Source organism: Cryptotermes secundus, unplaced genomic scaffold, assembly GCF_002891405.2.
Source record: "Cryptotermes secundus unplaced genomic scaffold, Csec_1.0 scaffold146, whole genome shotgun sequence".
Classification (NCBI taxonomy): Eukaryota; Metazoa; Arthropoda; class Insecta; order Blattodea; family Kalotermitidae; genus Cryptotermes; species Cryptotermes secundus.
The window spans coordinates 14667-37646 of record NW_019733838.1 but is presented as its reverse complement, the minus strand read 5'-3'; the positions used below and the strand labels follow the sequence as shown (position 1 = coordinate 37646).

The window sequence follows — 22980 nt, the reverse complement described above, 5'->3', positions numbered from 1 at the left end:
ATAAATAAGTCGATCATAGTGAACTGAACTGTATGGGGGGGAGGCTTTTATGGCTTGTTTCAACACACTATCCTGGCATCATCTAGAGGGACTGAGGACCATGAGAGACTTAGTCCAAAAAGTCAGTGCTTGAGACAAGATTTGAATTGGGAACCTGCTTGGTACATGTTCTATACTTGCTTAATATGGCTGTACAGTTTCCACCACCAATTATACTGATATTGATATGAACAGTGATATAGAATTTGCAATAAAAATATTGTAAAATAAGTAAATATTTAGCCAGGCCGCTCCATAGGTCAAGCAGTTAGTCACTGGCTTCCCACCGCGGTGGCCCGGGTTTGATCCCGGGTCTTGTCAAGTGGGATTTGTGGTGGACAAAGTAGCGCTGTGGCAGGTTTTCTCTGAGCACTTCGGTTTCCCCTGCCAATCTTGATTCCATCATAATCACCCGGGGTAGGCTACAATAGGCCAATCAGTGGCCGCCATGCTGAGTGGACCCAATTGGACTCCATACCCCACTAAGCGAAATATTTAGCTAATGGTTAACTTCACGTGTGTTATACATGAAAGTGCCTGAGGATGAAATCCCACTGTTATGAACATAAGTTCCATAATTCATGGGTCATTTGAATAAATATACAGAAATTTAAAAGGAACACTTGTCTGCATCAGTGTATCATATTGAAATTCAAATAAATATCAGGTTTTGTAACATGTTACATCTTTCTTTAGAAAATGTTTAATTAGTGTCTTTCTGCCCTGTTCCATGAATAAAAGTGTACAGCACGTGTTTTTTTTATAATAATGGACCTATGCTGTAGTTTATTCAACAATATGGAAACTAGTGTTATGTTCAATGACCGAGCAAAGAGTGAGGTCACAAGAAACACAAGATCAAGTTCTCTGTAGTGATAAATGAGTAAAGTGTGTATTGAAAATTCACTGAAGACTGTGTCATTTGGGCAAAACTACAGTGTAAAGGAAATGATGTATTAAAGCGTCTTACAAAAGTATAAAACAAAACAAAATGAAACTTTGTTCTAAAAGTAGTTTACTGAATGTTGCTCTAATATATTGTTAGGTAGTAACATCATAAAACGGTATTATTCCATATTGTGTATGGATGAGTTTGTACATTGTTTATTATGACATTAAAGCAGATAAGTTGTTGATGGAGTTATTGTTCAGACTCGCTGTATGACATTTAAGCTGATCTTGCAAGGTGAAAGTATACATATGATATTTCAGGTCATACATGGTAACTATTGGTTCTTTAACAGTCAAGTATATTGGGAAGTAGATTTTCTTACTGCAAATGTCATTGATGTTAAGAGTCAAGTCTGCCAATTTCATAATGAGTGGCAGAGTTATTAATTCTTGATTGTAAAAATTAAGGATATCTTAAATTGTTATTTAGGAATGTTTAATAACTGGATTTAGAAATAGTTCAAATTGTTGGAACACTGTGAGACTGCAGTCTTAAAACTTATTACCAAATACCTGTTTCATAATTTGTTTACATTCGTGCGATTAGAAGTGTAATAAACACCCTTATAATGTGGGTAGCAAAAGATCTCATTGTAATTTAGATTGAAATATCTCTGAAATAGAAGTCCTTCTCATTTGACCAAGATGATAGCTTTGAGAGTGATTATATTTGTATCTAGTCAGAAAAGTCACAGTACTTTGAATGTTGTGATTATGTTTAATATGACTTGGAAAGTAAAGATATAGTGATCTCAACAGTACTATTTACAGATTTGAACTTATGATTACATGGTTATATGATTCTTCTTTTTGATTATTATTAGACACGTCTTACTATAAGGCCTATGTAATATATACACCATTCTGAGTTATAATTTCAATTGAGAAGTGTAGAATTTTGTGGTTTTAACATTTTGGCATATGAATATGGTACAGAAACTGGTAATATAGACTTACTTCATGTGATAGGGTATAGAAATGGCCTTATTAACTTATGACATATGAATAGCATACAGAAAATGGTGACATCATTGTAAATCAATTAGTATAGTAACTGACAAAGGACTGGAGAGGCAGTACCCTTTTCTCTGCAGGCCAAGGTTTCTCCTTTGCCACCATGTCCTGACACATTCTGATATGCATATAGCCTCTTCTCTAACTGATACCATAGGATGTATGGCAGCTTGAGTGTGAAGCCCATCAAGTGGCAGGCTTAAGAAGGTACAATGTTATATCTCTGCTCACCCATTTATCTTCATGACATTGCATTTAAGGACAAGGACAAACTTTACTTTAACTCTATGACATATGAAGTTAGATGTGTAAATATCAGCTGAAACTCAGCATAGGTACCTCTTAACTTTGACTTACATGACACTGCAAATTTCTCAAGAGTTAAATTATTAACTTATATCTTTAAGATAACAATAATTTGTGCTATTACTCTCCTTATTATTTTAAGTATTAAATACAAGAACTGCTCACAGTTGACAATGCTGGTGAGGTTATATGATGAATGCCTTCCAAGTAACAATTGAAATGACAGCAAGCTGTCATATTTAACACAAATTTCCAACAGTCATTTAATATTAGTTTAAAATCAAACTGTTGCTTGGTTTGTATTGGTCCTCAGCATTTATAAGATTTCACATGTAGCCTGTCATATATTGTATAATAGACCTAGAATGAATTATAGACAAAATTGTGCATCCACAGTCTTGTATTAAACTGTATTCAACTCTTTCCATTACATTCTATTCTTGATGTTCTTTATGTCTAGATTTCACATACATAATTATGAAAGAAATTTTATACGTTGCAGTATTTATTTAACTGCTATGTGTAGGCCTAATATAGATGTCTGCAATGCTTTCAAACTTTTCCTAATCCTTCATCCAATTTGCCTGTCTGTTTGTGAATGCAGACTGTATGAATAAATTCCTGGTTGAACCAAAATGTTAATTTATAAAATTATAACTTTTAACACTACATTTCTACCTTATTATTTATTGGTATAATTTCAGAGTGCAGAATAATGGGAAGTTTGTTCCCTATTGTCATTGCCACGTCCAGAATACGTTCAAGCAACGCTTCACGTGTTTGTACCTTTACCTGGTACACAATGTCCTTCATCCAGCCCCAAATGCAATAATCTAACGGCGTTAGGTCTGGCGACCTGGGAGGCCAGGCGTTGCGGCCTCCGCGACCAATCCGCCGCTGTGGGAAATGACGATCCAAGTGAGCTGCTACTGAGCGGGAGAAGTGAGGAGGCGCCCCATCATGCTGAAAGTACATCCGGCGTCTTCTTGCCAGAGGAACATCTTCAAGTAACTGCGGTAATTCTTCTAAGAAGTGGAGGTAAATCTCACCAGTTAAGCGGTCAGGAAAAATGAACGGCCCGATTAGCTGGTCATACAGAGCACAACGCCAAACATTGACACTGAATCGATGTTGAAAATTCGATTCTGTCGTGGCACTGCGATTATTGTCTGTCCAAACATGCAAGTTGTGACTGTTGTTGACCCCATCCCGTGTAAATTGTGCCTCATCGCAGAACATTATCAAGCGGTACAACTGCCGATTTCCATTTAACCAGTTGCAGAACTGCAGACGAAGAGCACGGTCTCCTGGTTGTAGGTGTTGTACTTGCTGTAAATGATAAGGATGCAGCCCGTTCTCATGAAGAGTCCTCCAGGCCATGGACTGAGAAACACCGAACCGCCGAGCTAGACGTCTTGTACTGGCACGCGGACTGCGCTCTGCAGCATCGAGAATGTTTTCTTCTTCGCACAATTCATGTTGAGGATTTCGTTCGCATTGTATACGAACGCTGGGGAGAGAACCAGTTTGTCTTAATGTGTTGAATGTACTGCTAATGGATTTAGGATTCGGAATCCTGCGATTAGGATAACGCCGGTGATATTCGGCAGCAGGGGCTCTCGCATTTCCATCACATACACCCAAAACAAACACCATATCGGCGTATTCCTGAGTGGAAAATGTGTACGGAATCTTTAACTTCACAGACACCAACACAACGTCCTCTTTACTACTGGATCGCTTTGCCTAGGATCGCTAGCAGGTCTGCCTTATCTGCTGGCAGAGCTGACTGGAACGCATGGTCGCCCAGGCGGGAAGCATAGCGCTGCATTCACAATGATGTGTTTCCAAAATCTATTGTTACTCCGTAACTATTGAAAATCTACCACAAGTTTATAAGGAAATTTTGCAGGAAATAACCCCAGGAATATGTACCATAAGCCGGGGTAAAACTTCGTGAATCACCCTGTATATTCAAGATGTGGTGCAAATGAAGTCCGGAACTTACGTGAGACTGGAATTACAGCGGTACTGATACCAAAGGAAATTGTAGCTGGAAGCTGTTAAAACGGTAGTAACCGTGACCAGGGCAGAGTAAAGAGAACTAATAGCTGTTGCAGTTGCAGTCAGCGTCCAGGACATCTTCATCCCCCAGTTGTGATCACCTCACACGAGATTGTCCGGCAGGTTATATTCGAGCTGCCACGGGATATTATCTAATTAATGAAGAGTTATTTGTATATATAATTACATATTTCATTCGCTATACTAAACTTAATGAAGTTAATCCTGTTATGCTCTTCCTGGACTACCGTTCATCCCACCTGAATTATCAGGCACTTGAAACGTCTGTGGTAACACAGTCCGTCAATAATGCAACAAGTTATTCTTTTTCTTCCACTTACACTTTTAACACAACATGTTTCGGCCCTAGATGGTCATCTTCAAGTTCCTTAATATATTAATATATTAAAACTGCTACACTGCATTAGTATTGCGCTAAAATCAGACGCTGTAGTCCACTTAATAAAATACAGCGTCTGATTTTAGCGCGTATTAAGGAAGTGTAGCAGTTTTAACAATGTATTAAGACACCTGAAAATGGCCATCTAGGGCTGAAACATGTTTTGTTAAGAGTGTAACTTGAAGAAAAAGGAACAGTGTGTTGCATTATTGACAGACTGTGTTATACATATACATTTTAATATGGCTTGCAGCGGGATGCTTACATACTTACTCATGGAGCTGAGCCCTTCTTAAGGAGCCGCCAATTCTGAAGCTACTCAAGAATTTCCCAGCATTTTATGGAACCCGAAGGTTCATTACCGTGTTCACAAGAGCCCTCCACAGGTCCCTATCCTGAGCCAGATCTATCCAATCCATACCATCCAATCCTATCTCTCTAAGATCCATTCTAATATTGTCCACCCACTTACGCCTTGGTCTTCCATGTGGTCTCTTTCCTTCTGGCGTTCCCACCATTATCCTATACGCATTCGTCTCCCCCATTCGTGCTACATGACCTACCCACCTCATCCTCCTTGACTTGATCATTCTAATTATACTTGGAGAAGAGTACAAGTTACCTCTTTCAGCATTATACAAAGGATTAGTGACCATTGTGAGATAATATTAGCAGCATAATGGGAAGAAAGATACTGTCGACCTCAAATAGAAAGACTAGTCCTGGTGTACCACAAAGCTGATGTTATAGGCCTACAAACCTTTCTCCGGGATAATTTTCCAATATGGGCAAGCAATGGTAGATGTGTTGAGGAAGTATGGAATAATTTCAAGAACGTAATACTCCAGTGTCTCGAAATATTTATTCCGCATAAATTACTGAAAAAGAATTCAGACCCTGATTATTACAACAAGGAAGTGAAAAAGGTTAAAGTTAAATGTCAGAAGAGCATATAATAGACGAAAATTATAACAGCAGTACCGAGAGGAACTGAAACTCCTATCAAAGCAGTTGTTATTAGCCAAACAAAATGCACAGGAGACATTTTTAAGGACTGTACTAAAAATGAAGGTATCTGCTGGACTGAGTTCTACAAACATGTAAAAAGACGCAGAGGAAATAGGGAAAATATTCCTGCAATCAAAGATGTTAATGGGCTGCTGGTTACTGATTCGATAGAAAAGGCTAACTCCGCAACTTCCATTATTCTTCCACATTCAGCTGTAAGCTCAGCACCGCGCAAATACAACACGCTATCACAGGGGAACCCTTCGCAGTTAGTATCAAAATTATTAGGAAAAAGTTAGCAGCGACAGGCAAAAACAAATCAGTGGGGCCAGACGGCATTTCTGGGGAAGTGCTAAAACTGGGTGGGAAGTCATGATTCCATACCTTGCGCGATTATTGGATGTAACAGTTAATAATGCCACTCTCTCCTGTGACTGGAAAAAAGCCATAGATGTTTCTATTTACAAGTGCGTGATCGATGGCAGGTCTCAAATTACAGACCCGTCAGTTTAACCTCAGTGGTCTGCAAGGAAATGGAACACGGTATTGCCATGTACCCGAAGAAAATCTGGGATAATTGTAATAGATTTTTCGAAGGCCTTCGATTTAGTTCTTCATGATCAGCTGCTTACGAAAATTGTGGACTCGAGGGTAGTTGTATGGATGAGGGAATTCTTTTTGGGCCGTACACAGAGTTAGAGTAGGAGGGCAATTACCGGAGGAAGTCAGGAGTGCCGCGAGAAAGTGCGCTGGGTCCACTGCTGTTCCTCGCGTACGTACACAGAGAGTCAATGGGCAGAAGACCTATTCTACGTAACGGAGGATAACCCATCAGTGGATGGTACTCCTGCAAGCCACGCAACGCTCTAACATTTGCTTATTACTCTGTAGTAGTACATTATGAGTAGATTGTAAGTATACTAAAATGAATAAAAAATTTAAAAAGGACAATTTGAACTGGGGAACCTTGACAGAGCTCAGATAGCTAGCATATGCGCTCTCTTCAAAGCATACACGGGAGAACGGACTTGGAAAACTATAGATGATAGATTACAATGAGTAGGGGCTATCATGATAGAAAAATTAGGAGCAGAGAGCAACGGACAGGTACCGGGAAATACTTCTTTCCAAATAGGACCATACATATCTGGAGCCAACTATCTTCAGATGCTTTAGGGACTCTCTCCTGCAAACTAAGTAATTTTAGGAAAAGGGTTAGGAAAGCGATAAATGAGGCGAAGTAAAGGAGAGATCGAAATCAACAAAAAACTGCAGTAAAGTGAAGTGAAGTGAAGTGAAAAGAGTTAAGGATGGGAGGATTACGTAAGTGTAGTAAAGCGAAATGAAGGGAAAATGAGAACAAGACATTGCGCATTCATTGCTGTTAGTTTATTGTATAGTATGTTTCACTTTTCTATTAATGTTTGTGTACTGTGCTTTGTTTGAACGTGTTTATGTGGGTTATTTGTCTGTTGTCTTATTGTAGTACCAGTGCCGCCCCGTGAAAACCCATTTGCAATTAAATAATAATAATTATAACGTAAAAGTTTTCAAGTGCTTGAATGTTTCCATATATTCTTAATAATTTCCAACTCCATGACTTTCTCGCATCTTTTGTTATTGACCTTCCCAATGAAAAAGAAAGGGAACAAGTCCTAGCTTTCTTGGTACCGGCTCCCAGCGGTTCGCAGAACATATCCAGTCTTCAAGAAGGAGGTAACAGCCTTGATCTAATCAATGATAGTTTCCCCCATAAATATGTGGGCCCATTTCCAAAAGCTAGACCCCGAAAATTTCGAATCGAAGGAAAAAGAGAAAGAAAGCAACCCTCTTGACAGACATTGCTGAGAAACGAGCCATACAAGAAGAAGAGAAGATCAAGAAAGCGGCAGCGCAGAAATGAAAGGGCTTGGAAAGTAACAAAAATAATAAGACACGAGGAATGAAAAGGAAGCTTGGACCCATTGAAACCGCGCCATACAAAGCCGGCGACGACTACTGCCGTTTGGTTTGTCGTGTAGAGCATAAGGCTGGTGAGGACTGAGTAGGGTGCCCAAATTGTGAGCTGCGGTCACCTTTTGCTTGCTCAGGACGCAACATTCCTTACGTGTCCACTGACTATGACGATTACTCAGATTAAGTGTTGAATCTTGCCCTGATTTCGGCGCAGTTCACAACAATTTTATTGTGTTTTGTGGTGTTATTACTTTGATTCTGTCGTAATCCAAAGTTTCCTTTCTTTTTGTGTACATCCACAAAAGTTCTGAGTTTAATATGCGTCACGAGTTTCTCTTTAGTTATTAAAATTCAATGAGGTAAAAACAAAATGCGAAAGTTGTTGCAGCTAGCCCCGTCTTTCCTGCCAAGTGGGCTCAGTCTCAAACCACTCTACGATTTAAAATGAAGCTAACTTCACAATATGTTAGCAGTTGACACGCAGCTGAACAAGAACTTAGGCGCTGTTATAGGCTTAACCTAAATATTCATCACAGGCATCACAAAATTTAGCATTCGACCAAATACCAAGCTAATTTAATCCAGTTGCTATTCGCAATCGCTGTTTCTCAATAGCCCTTTCAAATATTATGCTCCATCCTACTCTTAGTTATCCCCGTAATGTTTCTCAGCTAATGTCATTTTTAATTTGTTTTTATACTTTTCACTTTGTATGTTATGTTCATCATTAAGGGAGGAACATAGACTGAGGGTGTTTGAGAACAGGGTGTTGAGCAGAATATTTGGATCGAAGAGAGATGAAGTGACAGGAAGTTGGAGAATGCTGCTTCATAACTTGTACTCTTCTCCAAGTATAATTAGAATGATCAAGTTAAAGAGGATGAGGTGGACAGGGCATGTAGAAAGAATGGGGGAGAAGAGGAATGCATATAGGATACTGGTGGGAAAGCCAGAAGGAAATAGACCACTGGGAAGACCAAGGCATAGGTGGGTGGACAATATTAAGATGTATCTTCGAGAGGTATGATGGGATGATATGGATTGGATTAATCTGGCTCAGGATAGGGACCAGTGGAGGGCTCTTGTGAACACGGTAATGAACCTTCGGGTTCCATAAAATGCTGGGAAATTCTTGAGTAGCTGCAAATTGGCGGCTCCTCAAGAAGGGCTCAGCTCCGTGAGTATGGATATGTTATGTGCATGTCCCATTTAATGCTACATGCTTTAGTCACAATAGCTACACTATGGAGCTCCTTATCAGTTTTTCTATCACCGTTCTTACATTGAATTGTGCTTCAAATCATTTTGTTTTGGTACGCACTATTGCCATGGAGAAATGAACCGGAACCCAAGTAATATATTCTATTGCCCTGTCTGCATGTGGGTTTCCGATACGCTGGATGTTTTAGTCTGCTTCGGGCAACTTTTGACGGATTTTCATGAAGGGGTTCCTCTTCTGTTTTTTTTTTCTTATTTGCCTAACATGGACAACATTAACGTGTGAACCGTGCGAACTTCTGAAAGCGAAGAACCCGAGTGCCACGACCATCTGAAATACTGTTTAGCTTTTCTGAAGACGATGACCAAGGAACCACTGGATATTTTTTCAAAGACAGATCACAACATACGTGTACGTGTATGTACGAATATTTTTAGGAATAAAGTATCGTGTTTTCGCGTTTCTAGAATTTTTCCGTCGATTAGCAGAATAACACAGCGTTTCGGAAACTGGATCTGCTTCCGTCTTCAAGTCAAATGGTGGTGAAGCACCTACAAAATTGATCTCGTCAGAATGAGCTTTATTATAATATATTATTATTATTATTATTAGTTTAAAAATGTTTGAACTGAATAGATGCCTCCCCACTTTCAACCTGAGGATGGAAACATCCAGTTCCCGAAACGTTGCGTTCTTTCTGAATAGCAGAGAAGGGGAAGAATCTAGATACTAGGTAACGCTAGGCATAATGCACCATCGTCGAAACGCTTTAGAACTGAAATTAGTCTTGCATATTAAAAATTGCTGAGATAACAGTTGTGTAAAACTTTGGGGTTATACTTATTACATTAAATGCAGCAAGAGTTTTCATTAATGAAAATATAGTCTGTAGTTATGGATCCTTTTATTTATTAGATATTAACTTATAGTTCATGTTGGTCTCCCTGTGTAGAATGAACGTTTTAAGGAAAAGCGATTGCCATATGTTGTTCCAGAATATCTTCCGAAAAAAGATTAAGGAATTTGATTTGTTTCATTCTGGTCCGTGACACTAACAATATCATGAAAATGTAAACAGTTCCGTCTAGTGTGACTGGTAAAGATTTTTCTTATTTCAATTATTTATGCCCTTACATGTTTCGGTCTTCAGAGACCAACTTCAGAGGGACACCTTTACATGTTCTGAAAGTTAAAATTTATACATACAATATTAATAATATGCAATTTGGTATAAAATCTAAGGTCTTTACAGTACAGCGGCTGTTCCAATACATTAAAATATTTATAATTGGTTTGTTAAGACTATTTGAATTCGTAAACCAAGCAGATTCGTGTCTACCCATTTATTGTGCACAAACACATACAGGACAACATCAAAGAAGCCTCTTCTCGAGAACGACAAGACGGCACACGTTCGACCCCCGCCTAGAGAAACAGTAAGAGGGACGACACGAACCTGTTTGGTTTACGAATGCAAATAAAGTATTAACAAACCAATTATAAATGTTTTAAAGTATTGGAACAGCCGCTGTAGTTGTAAAGACTTTAGAGTTTATACCCAACTGTATATTACTTTATATGTATACATTTTAACTTTCAGAACATATATTGTAACAGTAGCCTCCAACTGTATTGATGTAAAGTTGTCCCTCTGATGGTGGTCTCTGAAGACCGAAAAATGTAAGGGCATAAATAATTGAAAAAACAAAAATCTTCACCAGTCACACTGGACGGAACTGTTTAACTTTTCTTAAAGATTAAGGATGTTGTCCATGGATGGACTACTTCATATCTTGGTTAACACGTGCCTCAGCAAGGCTGGGGATTCCCGAAGGTCGACAAGCAGCAACAGCTTGGCATATAACAAAGCCAGTTTGTTTCAAATTATTCCCTGCATTCTTATACTCGCATGTTCACCCCTGCCTGAGCATCTCTGGAGATTCCCCAAGGCCAGCAGGTAACAATGTTCTTGGCACAATGCGAAGCCAGTGTGGACATTTCAAATAGTAGATTTTTTGTGTGTTTTTATGTGTTACTAAGCAGAAAGAATTTCCTATGTCAAGCAACCCTGAAAACGAATAACTATCGTTTCCACTGGGGATAAATAATTGGTACAATTTCTTTATTAAAACCGGCACAACACAACAATATTAAGGTCACTGCCTGGTTTGGCTCTGCTACATGTTTCGGCTATTAATAGCCATCATTAGGAAAATGCGTGGCTAACATATATACACCACTGAACTGCAGTACAAAGTAAAGTAAAGCTATCCCTGTAACAGGCCATGAAGGCCCATAGGGCTGTGAGACGTTGCGGGCCCTACACTATATAGACAATCGGCTCAAAGATGGGGGTAAGGTTGTCAGCCTTATGCACCGGCCGCGCTTTACTCCCCAGGAAAATTATTAAATGAATTCCTGGTACTCACTTCTGTTAGAAGCTTAGTCGACCCCAGAGCCATAGTGCGGCTGGAAGGATTAGGTCAATTGAAAAAGATCCAGTGACCTCATCGGGACTTGAACCCGCGACCTTCCGGCTTGTAGCATAGCCCCCTCACCCAACTGAACTGCAGTACTAATAAAATTGGATACAATAATATTAATTATATTAAAATACTTGGCGTAAAAATACAATAAATTAGATTATATAAAAAAAGTTTTAATATGAAACAAGAATAAAATTCTTCGAGTGATGTTTTACCTCATCGAGTCATGTTACAAAATATTGTCCGTTCTGTCGGAAATGTAAACAACGACTTTTTGTTGTTGTCAACGAGTCNTATAATCTAATTTAATGTATTTTTACTTCAAGTATTTTGATATAATTAATATTATTGTATCCAATTTTATTAGTACTGCAGTTCAGTGGTATATATATCTTGGCCATGTATTTGCCTGATGATGGTTATTAACAGCCGAAACATGTAGCAGAGCCGAACTAGGCACTAACCTTAATATTGTTGTGTTGTGACGGTTTTAATAAAGAAACTGTATATCATAACACAACAGGATGCATGAAATGAAAATTATAAATCATTGACATATCATGTAGACGTATAGGGAAGTGCAAGTATAGCTACACATATATTTCTCTCGGCTCTAGGTGCATCTGAGGGCTGAGCTTCATTCTACTCTCATCTCTTCATGGGGAAAGAACCGGTGACATTTGCAAGACGGGAGCCTGACAGGTCTTCACAGTCGACTGAAACTCAGCGGCGAATAGAATAATCCCACCCTCTGCAGATGATGATCCCACGTCCTTCCAGTTTGTATATTACTATTTTACTGGCCTGGTTAACCTGGCCCATACTAGTGTACATATCTGTTTCAATTTCAAAGAATGTTCCTTTGGTAGTAATTTTAATAAGAAATGTAAGCCAGTAGACGAATCATGCTAGCACAGAGCTTACGTCGTTGGAGAATTTTCTCTGAAAATTACGCGTTTCCTCTGGTTTAGATCTACGGAGCTTATATAATACAGAAATTTTTGAAATTTTCAGTTTATTTGAAAAAATTTGCAGTGGAAAATTAAGGTTTATATATATATACTTTTATAAAGGTAACGCTTATTATTGTGTTATTTTTTACGTTGTCAGTCAGATTTCGTTGTGGTTAATAAATACAAACAAAATGAAATCACATGGGTTATATCTTAAGGTGGTAACGGTGCACATTCTGAAGTCGCAAAAGCAAAATCTGTCAATTTTCTCGAAACGGCCTGACTGAATTTGATTACATTTTTGACATATACAGATGTAATTGACCCAGATAGAAGGTCAGAAGTAAAGATGAAGATATGTCAGATGTAAAGGGTGGAAAAGTAAAGTCTCCTTGCTTAACTAGTTAAGTACTACAGCATGAAGGCGTATGGGGGAGTGGGTGTATAAATCCACATTTTCTTGATCTCGGCACTAGTTGGATGTGAGTGGTCTGCTTCGCGGCCTGGCCGCTTTATCCCCGTATCCATTGGATAGGTGGCCGGAAGAACGACAGAGCTGGTCTGGACGACTTGGAGAAGATAAAATTTTTGACCCTACCAGGACTCGAACTCCGACCCCTCGGTCGTCTATTCCACAGCCCATTTGGACTGTGCTATCCTTGATCCTTGATATGTCATATGTATGTGTGGAAATAATTGCTGGATATGAATATTTTGACTACAAAAATAGGGACCATTCAAATGGGTCCTAAAGCACAAAATGGCGATATTCTGTCGTGACTCAAGATATTGATTGATTGACTGAATTATGGTGGCCGAGCCATAGTGTAGTGATTCAATGATGATGATAGTTGACTTGTTCAGGAATCCCAGCCACAAAGGCGAATACTCACTACAGAATAGGGTATACACAGTATACTCGTATTCTTTACAAATCCGGTGAACATGTGACTGACCAGCGTAGTTCCTAGCAGCAGCCAGACAAAATGCTCCGATCCAAATTTGAGTTCTTATAATCTTCAAATGTATTATTACGTTCCACTGTCCCGAGACCATGAACTCAACCAGAATAAGAAAATCACACCAAAGTTATGATACTGGGAAATCACTGATTTATATAATGATTGAAATGGTTATTATTACAATTTTAATCGTAGAGTGTCTAACCTCTTGACATGCTATACAGGTTAACTGATGGTGTGACTCCAGACATCATAAAACTACGAAGGCGTTACAAGCCCTTGAGACAATTCCCGAAAACTGCTCTTAAAATGTCGATTAAGCTTCAGTGATTTGTGGAGATCATGTCTTGCACAACGATACCTAGGTAGCATCGTCAGCGAAAGAAATGTACTCGCGCTAGGAGCCTTAAAGAAAAGTGCTGCTTGAGCAGCATTGATTAAATTTTAATTCTTTATAGAGGCAGTGGACACAAACATTAATGACAAGATTCTTCTGCCATGTTTAAATTTCTTATGAAATTTGTATTTAAGGATAGAAGAAAACTGGCATCTCTTAGCCATGTTTAGTTAAAAGCAGTTGTTAGGGCAGACGCACATATCCTGGCTTACATAATCAGTGGCCAGGAATGGTCCACTGAACAACAATAGATTTTGTTTCCAAGGTAATATGGTCAAGGTCAACCGTACATGAGAAGGTATATGCAATATTTGCACGACTGTTTAAGGACGGAAGGGTGGCTAAATATCCGTTAAAATCAATTATAGTAATTGTCCAGGAGTATCGCTCTTATAAACTTCATACAAAATTTTCCAACAATTTACTCCCAAGGTTAATTGCGTAGTTAGATAAAATTATTGTAGATTATCATTTGGATTTAAACGTAATGATCAGCTAATTAAATTACTACATCCATCATTCGCTGGAGAAAACCTGGGAGTAAAATACAATAGTACGTCAGAGATTTATATACTTCAAGATAAATTATGACTTAGAATTGAGAGGAATATTGCTTAATATTGTCAATTAATTTATTATACCTGTGAATCTAGTTAAATCAGTTAACGTTTGCTTGTACGAAATCAGTAACGAACTTCCTGTACATATTGTGTTCAGACGTAAGCGCTTTATCTCCGCTGTTTCTCAACTGTCCTTTAAAGTGTGTCATGAGGAGCGTCGAAGAAAATAAGGACATGGAATAAAATGGGATACATCAGGTTAAGGTCCTTGCTGATATTAATTTGCTGGGTGAAAACGTGAATTCCAAGAAGAAAATACAGAATTCATATGGTCTAGAAGTGAAAGCATAGATAACAAATCAGGCATATAATCTCACGTCTCCTTACCAGATGCAGGACAAATTTTATAATACTGATCAGTCAATAAATTCTACGAAAATACATATTTCAGTTCCACAGTAACTTGTCAAAATTGCATTCACGAAAGAAAGAAGAAAATACTAAATCTGGGGTCCGATTGCCAGCACTTATTTCAGAATCTGTCTTATTCCAGGCTAAATGAGAAATTATAACTAAGTAACTAATTAACTAACTTCATGGAGATGAGCCCTTCTTGAGAAGCCTCCAGTCGCGCAGCTACCAACAAATTTACAAACATGCTATGGAACACGATGGTTCATTACCGTGTTCACAAGAGACTTCCACTGGTCCCTTTCATGAGCCAGATCAATCCATTCTGTACTACTCAATGCCCTCTAAGATCCATTTTAATGTTGTCTATTCACCTACGTCTTGGTCTTCATAGTGGTTCCTTTCCTGCTGACTTTCCCTCCAATATCCTATACGTGTTCTCTTCGCTCCATTCGTGCTACATACACATCCCATCTCATCCTCCGTGTATCGCTCATTCTAATTATACGTGGCGAAGGGTACAAGTTATGAAGTTCCTCACTGTTCAGCTTTCTCCAACCTCCTACTATTTCATCCCTCTTCAGTCCAAATATTCTCCCCAGCACCCCTTCTCGAACACCCTCATTCTAGCTTCCTCCCTTAATGTCAGAGACCAAGTTTCACATACATACAGAACCACAGGCAAAATTATAGTCTTGTATATTCTGATTTTTACGGTTTTAGACAAGTAGCTAAAACATAAATTGTTCTGGACTAAATGGTAACAGGCATTGCTGGAATTCAATTCCCTCTTAATTTCCTCCTGAATCAAATTCTGATTTGTTACTGTCGCCCTCAAATATTTGGACTGCGCCACATTTTCAAGGGATCTGTTAGCTATCTTTATGTCATGATTTTTCCCTGCATTCTGGTGACGAGAAAGCAACACATACTTAGTTTTCTCTGCGTTTACTTCTAGACCAACCTTCTTACCAGCGGTAAAGTTCCTGTGTTTTTCTTTACAGTAACTATACTATCTCCTAGTAGATTCACCTTATCAGCATAGAACGGCAACTGATGTATCCCATTTAATTTCATTGTCACCTGGTTTTCGTGGACTTTCACAATGGTGTATTCTAAAGCAAAATTTAGAAGCAGTGGCGATAAGTCATCTCCTTGGCTTAGATCATTTTGTATTGGAAACTTATCAGATAAATGTGTACCTGTAAGGACTTTACTATAGGTTTCATTTACACATAGTATTTTAATCAGCCTAGCTAATTCAGTGGGTACCCCAGACTCCGTGAGGATATTGTGCAAACGCCCTTACATGTTTCGGTCCTTATAGACCATCATCAGGGGGAATATCGATAGTTTCTTTTTTGGAAACTACTATCACAGTGGGTGTTTTGAGTGTTAAAACACATATACATACAGTGTTTGTAATGCAGAATATATACAAAATCCAACTTTTCCACAACTACAGCAGCTTTCTTGGTATATTAAAGTTTTTTAAAGCTTTGTTATTTAAGTTAAAATTTAAAAACCAAGTAGGTTCGTGTCCCTTCTCTTATCGTCTTTCTTGAAGGGGGCTGAACTTGTGCCGCCTGTCTTGAGAAGGAGATTCTTGGTATCGTCCGTGTTTGTTCGTGGCTTGCTGTGTTGTTTAACAACACCAATTGTGATACTATTTTCCAAAAAAAAAAAGTATCGATGTTCCCTCTGAAGATGGTCTATAAGGACCGAAATATGTAAGGGCGTTGAGTTTTCAAGTAGTAGTTGTTTTGTCTTTGTAATTTGTTAGTGTGACGGACCAGAATGAACCAAATCAAATTTAATGTGTTGATTTTTTAAATTGAGACTCAGAATGTTTTCTTTGAGAAGAGAACTGATGCTTCTATATTGTTTAGATGCATTTCAAACTCAAGATTGTTGACAACTTGTTGATAGTGCGGTAAATGATCGGAAGTGTGATGTAACTTCCGGCAGATGTGGTTGTTCAAGTGTTCTCATGCCATTTCCTGCCCGAACTTCCTTTCAGATTTTAAGATAATATTTTCTTTTGCAGCGTGAAAGCATCCCAAGGCTTCTTAAATATATCATATTAAGAAAACATTCCATGAAATATATTCCCCATATGTTTTATGATCAAGTGTTTAATAGTTTGCTTATGTTTATGGTTTCCGAACTCGTGTAATACTCATTTATTACATCCAGAAGTAAGTAGCTGAGTGTTACATCATCGCTACAAGAATGTACACGGTTTGGCAGTTGCTCTTGTATAATTAAGTCAAATTATTTGAAAATCTATTAAAATACATTGAGGTATATGTGAATTATGGTTCCTTTAATGCCTTTGCTTTGCATTATACTCTGAGCGTGGTATTATACTCGTAAATCTATAAAACGTTATATCGTCCTCCCTTTCTTCAGACATAAATATTCTAAGACACGTAACTGTTGTTTGCTTTCACGTATAAAATATTTTTAAAAGTTTGAAGATGCACAACATTTGGGGAACGAAGAATCAAGAGGATATTGAAATGTGTCGGATTGGGTTAAAATGACTAAGAGTAGGGTCCAGTGGTGAGTTTTTCTGGACGAGTCACACATAAGCAGGACCTTTTTAGCCTAAGTGAATAAATAACAGCATTACTTCCCAAGAAGCCGGTCACGGTAGCCGAGCGGTCTAAGGCATGCACTGTCTTCGCTCGCTCGGAAGCCGGGATCGTGGGTTGGAATCCCACTCAGGGCATGGATGTTTGTGTGCGTTTTTCTGTGTTTGTGTACAGGTAGAGGCCTTGCGACGAGCTGATCACCCGCGCAAGGAGTCCTACCAAATGAATAACTCTGCTACTCTTCAGATATTTCATTTTCAGACATTTATTATGCATAATCTGCAGAATCTGCAGTAAGTATATATGTTCAATAAATACTGACTTGTGNAGGTAGGCCTAGGCCCACTGGGGCTGTAGCGCCAAGGGGGGGAAAACTTCCCAAAAAACACCTGGAATTGGTTAAATGTGTATTCAGTTGAGTTTGTCTCTTGATCAGCTGGTGAATTATTTAAGCAATTTAACCGACGTGTCGTTCGGTTAGTGAAGTTAATTATTCCGTTAGTGGCCTAGTCAGTCGGTTAGTTGGTTTGGTTAAATATTCCTTGTATGGTTAGTTAGCCAGTTTGTTTTGCTTAGTTTTGACATTTATTCTTTCTTCTCTGTTGTAGTTTTCTTGTTATTATTGTTAGGGTGGGGTGAGATTGAATCTTTTCTGTTCTTAGACCGTCAATTGTCTGGCCCATTGTATCAGCATCGGATAACAGTTGAGAGAAATGAAATATTTGGTGGGATGCGAATTGGCAGGGGAAACCGAAGCGCTCGGAGACAGCCGGTCCCAATGCCACTTTGCCCGTCACATATCCCACACGAACTGACGCCGGGGCCGTTGAGCTGAGGTCGGCGACTAAACGCCTGAGGTAGGACACGGTCAACCTTCACTGCTGCACAGTGCGTACGGAAGTGACTTAGGCCATTTGGGATTTCTCATCTGTTTCTGTCTCCTTCCAGTGACTCAGCTGTGACAACATTCCAGTCTAAGCGCATGCGTCAAGATAACCATCTGTTGGGAGCCACTTTCTCTAGACGTTTAAAATTGACAACAAGGGGAATTTATTTTTACTGAGAAACGGGGAGGTCCTATTAGCAATGGGTTATTGATCTGTCCTTGGCGGTTCTCGACGGAGCATAGAGCTCCAACTGCAGTTATCACGTTCCCTAACTTAGTCGATGCTTCAAATGTGATGAGTATTAATATAAGAACGTAATTATATGTCACATTGGACTGAAATAAACTTAATTGTAAAAAAAAAGTAATTATTTGTTAATTCGCATAGTGGGGGGTGGAGTCCAGTTGGGTCCACTCGGCACGGCGGCCACTGATTGGCCTATTGTACCTGCCCCGGGTAATTATGATGATAGAGAATTTGGTGGAATGAAGATTGGCAGGAGAAACTGAAATACTCGGAGAAAACCTACCCTAGCGCCACTTTGTCCACCACAAATCCCACTTGACCAGACCCGGGATCGAACCCGGGCCGCCGCGGTGGGAAGCCAGCGACTAACCGCTTGATCTATGGCGCGGACTGTAATAAGAGAAGTATGTATATTGCAATTTGGGAAACATGTATTTTCCTAATTTTTCCTTTCATATTTTTGTATGTTTCATTGCGGACACAGATTCAGTTTTGCAAAGATATCAACAGTACAGCCGTTTCCGGATATTTCGTTCAGTATGGACACTATCGCAGTCCACAGTCTCCTCTGGAGACAAAACAAACCGGAGGGCCGGATAGAAGTGAGAAGACGTAAGAAGATGCTGGATGACCTTGGGACAGAAGAGGATATTTTGGTTTGAAGGAGAGAGCTCAAGATCGCATCAAGTGGAGGTACTGTTTTGGAAGAGACTGTGGACCTGTCGTCTGACAGATTACAGATGAGTGAATGAATGGACACTATGCCCAAGAATGTTAAAATGAAAGATGTAGGCTCTGCTTCTTAATTTATATCGCATGCAATTGTTCGTAGATTTTCAATTTGTGTTTAGAAAACTAAAAAATTCGGTTTCAGCTTTACATATGTTATGAAGAAAAAGATGAACTAAAATTTATTCAGTATATTTGAGTTCGAGTCCTAACATCAAAATCCACGAAGTATAAATTATTTTCGGGGGTGATATATTCTGATAGGCGGTTAGAATCGCCTCTCCATTGTATGAAAAATATACGCACTTTGTGTAACGGAAGAGGAAAAGCAAGAAATAAGAAACACATTAAGTTTTGCAGCGCACGCTCTATCAAATTTACATTCAGGCGTCTGCACTAGCAGTATTTCGCCATACGTACTCAAAGAATGAATTTTCTTAGTTGTTGTTGAGTGTTACGTACAAAAATATGTTATTAACTTCAGGTTTGCAAATACAAGTATAACTTCCTGGAGTCTGGGCATAACTTACTCTGGCGCAAAATTATCATACTATGGGATATTTTTGTTCGTCTCCTAATCTACTTGCGGTATTTCGATGAATTTCGGGTTAATTCCAGAATAGGAAAGAATTCAGAAGGCGGTGGCTGTTTTCCACCCTCCATGGAAATGTTGAAATTATGAGTAATGTTGTCCCTGTGCTTAATTTATGTACCAATACTCCACGGAGACTTACAGTATTCAGTGATATTCTTAGGCCTGTTTTCCTTAAATGAAGCAAATCTAAGGACGGGTTTTGAGTTTTATTTTTAAAAATAAACTTCCGATATTGGTAGCAAGGGCTGGTAACTTGTTCTCCTCTTGCCTCTGAAAAATAAAATTTCACTCAATTTCGTAAATTGTGTGTACACCAAAATTTTCGTAGCTGCTAATTTTGGCCTACAATAAAACTGAAATTTGAGTATATATATTTTCTTATAATAAGAAACGGTTTTCGATGTGGTGAACATGTAACGAAATTTCTTTCTTCTTACATTAATTCTGAACTGTTCATTAGCTTTGCAACAATATAATGTACGCACCATCTTGTGGGGTACGTCGCTGTGTAGCTCGTTAGACATTTACGGATGTTTAGGGGGAAACTATTGCCTTTTTCTTCAGGGCTGAAGAGTGAGGAGAGAAAGCAAAATACATGAACGCCCAGACCAGTGTGGAAAACAAACCGCTAAATAATACTTGTACATTTATGAGACATGTCTGATAGAAAAAACAAACTCCGTAGTTTGAGTCCGCAAGCGAACTATACAGACCGAGCGACCGCCGCTTGTCGGCGAAATTAGTACCAAATTTAGCGGATAGATGATGTCGCGTGGTCAGCGAAACGGATCCCCACGGCCGTTAATCTCGGTTTTCTAGACCGGAGCCGTTATTTCCTTGAAGAATGAACCACGTTCCAGACCCACTACTTCTCAGAAAATCTGATAGCGCCAGGGATCGAGCCCGGGACCTCTGGATTTGCAGCCAGGAACTCTGACCACTAGACCATAGAGGCGGTCTGCTACTTTAGATGAAATACTTCATTTGTTTTAGAACGCAGAATTTTGCAGCTAGGTTTTGCTCTTGACATGAATGTTCAGATGAATTATTATTAAATAATATGGAATTTATTTCATCATAATGCGATGTCGGTCCGTGACCCTTCTTTCTTTCTCACAGTTTTGTTCAACCAACGTTACATTCACGGGAAGTTCTTTGCCACGACCAGAAATATCCACAATATCATATTCAGTTCCACAGGTAGAAACGTAACTAAAGATGATCCTTAACATGAATTAAGAGTACACGTGTATGTCTCATCAGAGACGGAAGCTTCGTTTCTTCCCTGGGGGCTTTCCGTTTCCTGTGACATGCCGTCTGTTTAAATTATACTTTACAATTTCATCCTCTCTTCATAGATATTCATAACATCTCTTTCGTGCAGAATTGTGCGTGGTCATGGAGGTAAAATAGTGGAGGGTGTGTTAAGACTAGTTTCGCATTATTTCTTGCTCCAGCAATTGAAACGAGATTCCACGAACTGGTCCCACCTCAGGCACCAAACTATAAATGGCAATCTGCAGCTACATTCCACTGCACACTGAAATACTCTACATAACAAAAATGAGAGTATAAATTGAGTAGGAAGTGAGGGGGCACCAATAGCTTCAATGGTATTGCCTGCGGTGAGAAAGCTTTCTGTACCCCACATGTTTTCTAGGAAGAATCATTATAAGCAGCGAATTGGAAGAATATGGAGGAGATGGTTGTGAAACAGTTTAAGGAAATAACCAGTAAATTGTCTCGAGGGACTGAAATGGATAACGGACAGTATCCAGACAAGATAACATCTATTATAGTAGACAAATTCTGTACTGCATGGCCACAAGTTGTACTGCTGACAAAGCTATTAAGTAGTACAGACGTTAACAGAGTAGTGGTCATCAAACGGATGGCACCTTCTCCCTCCAGCCGTCTGGGTTTTGTCGCCAACTTCCTGCTTCAGCAATCGGAAGACCAGTAAGTTCTCGGCAAAGTCACTTAGTAGTGAAGATATTTGGTTGAATGAAGTAGTGTTTCCTGTTCTTTCATTAAAGGTATGTTATGTTTAACGTTTCAAATAGAATGTGAAGATATTTATGAAATTCGTGTTTTACACAATGCTATCAAATTTTGGAGAATATTTCGTTCTTGACAAATGTAGTTAAATTTGAGTCAGTTTAAATTGTCATGCAAATATATATAAGACGTAGGTGAGAGCGGAACTGTAATTTATTTGACAATTTTTATTATATACTTCCCGTACCAAATTCAATCAAAATCCTGTGATTAATCTGAGAGATGAAACATATGGAGAGAGACGAGAATTACCACAAATTTGTGAAACTGAGTGAAAATAATGTTTGAGAATCTGATATAATACAAACCTTTCCACTCGTAGCTTGTTTGGTCACTCAGTTCTGTAATCAGCCATGGAATAGCCCATACAACTTTAATTCTAGGTAGGCCTAATGCTAGCCTTTCTTTCAGTCCTTGCAACACTGACGTCATATACGCATCATCAGGATTTCCTCGGAAGAAGAAGCAGCAGCAGCATAAGAACCAGTCCTGGAAAGTCAAACGTAGTTCACACGAAGATATTAATTCGGCTCATCTTTTCCCTTATATAAAGAAGAGAGTAAGGTGTCACGGTCACCATTAAGCAAGTTCCTGAGGAGAAGTGGAGGTGTGTAGCGTGTGGCGGAACTACTCGTACAAAATGAGGCGTGGTGTGTGTCTGTCCCTCGCAGTTTTAGTGTGCATTGGACTACACCATGTGAACTCAATCCCACACCATGGTAAGTGAAATGTTACACTATTTAGTATTATTATTATTATTATATAAATAGTATACAAGACTAAATCAGTACTTCTTTTGGTTTATTTTGGACTTCACCCATCGTCTGGCATGTAAAAGACAAAAGACCACGACGTTTCGGAGACTGGATCTGTCTCCGTCTTCAGGTGGATAGGGAAGGATAAACCTACTCAGTTGGGCCCGTTAGAAAGAGCTAGTCTCAATCCAGAGCTGAAGACCCCATAACTAGCTAACTGACGATCTAACTAATAAACAGACAACCCAACGATTCAATCAGCCAGATAAATAAAGTAGAAACCTTTTTGACTTCGAAAACTACGAAATTCTCCGCACTTTATGGAACCAAAATTTCATACTAGTCAATTATTGATGTCTATCGTGAGCCACATGAATTCACGAGCTT

General features: G+C 39.0%; 1 protein-coding gene across 1 annotated transcript in view; it reads left to right on the top strand.

Moving 5' to 3' along the window:
• Positions 1 to 21739: 21739 nt before the first annotated feature.
• Positions 21740 to 22980, top strand: part of LOC111868203 (glycine-rich cell wall structural protein) — a 9375-nt gene continuing 8134 nt past the window's right edge. Inside the window, exons 1-2 of the mRNA XM_023858648.2 lie at positions 21740 to 21816; positions 22250 to 22557. Of these exons, the coding sequence (XP_023714416.1) occupies positions 22479 to 22557 (79 nt within the window). The 5' untranslated portion in view covers positions 21740 to 21816; positions 22250 to 22478. The remainder of the gene's footprint in view (positions 21817 to 22249; positions 22558 to 22980) is intronic.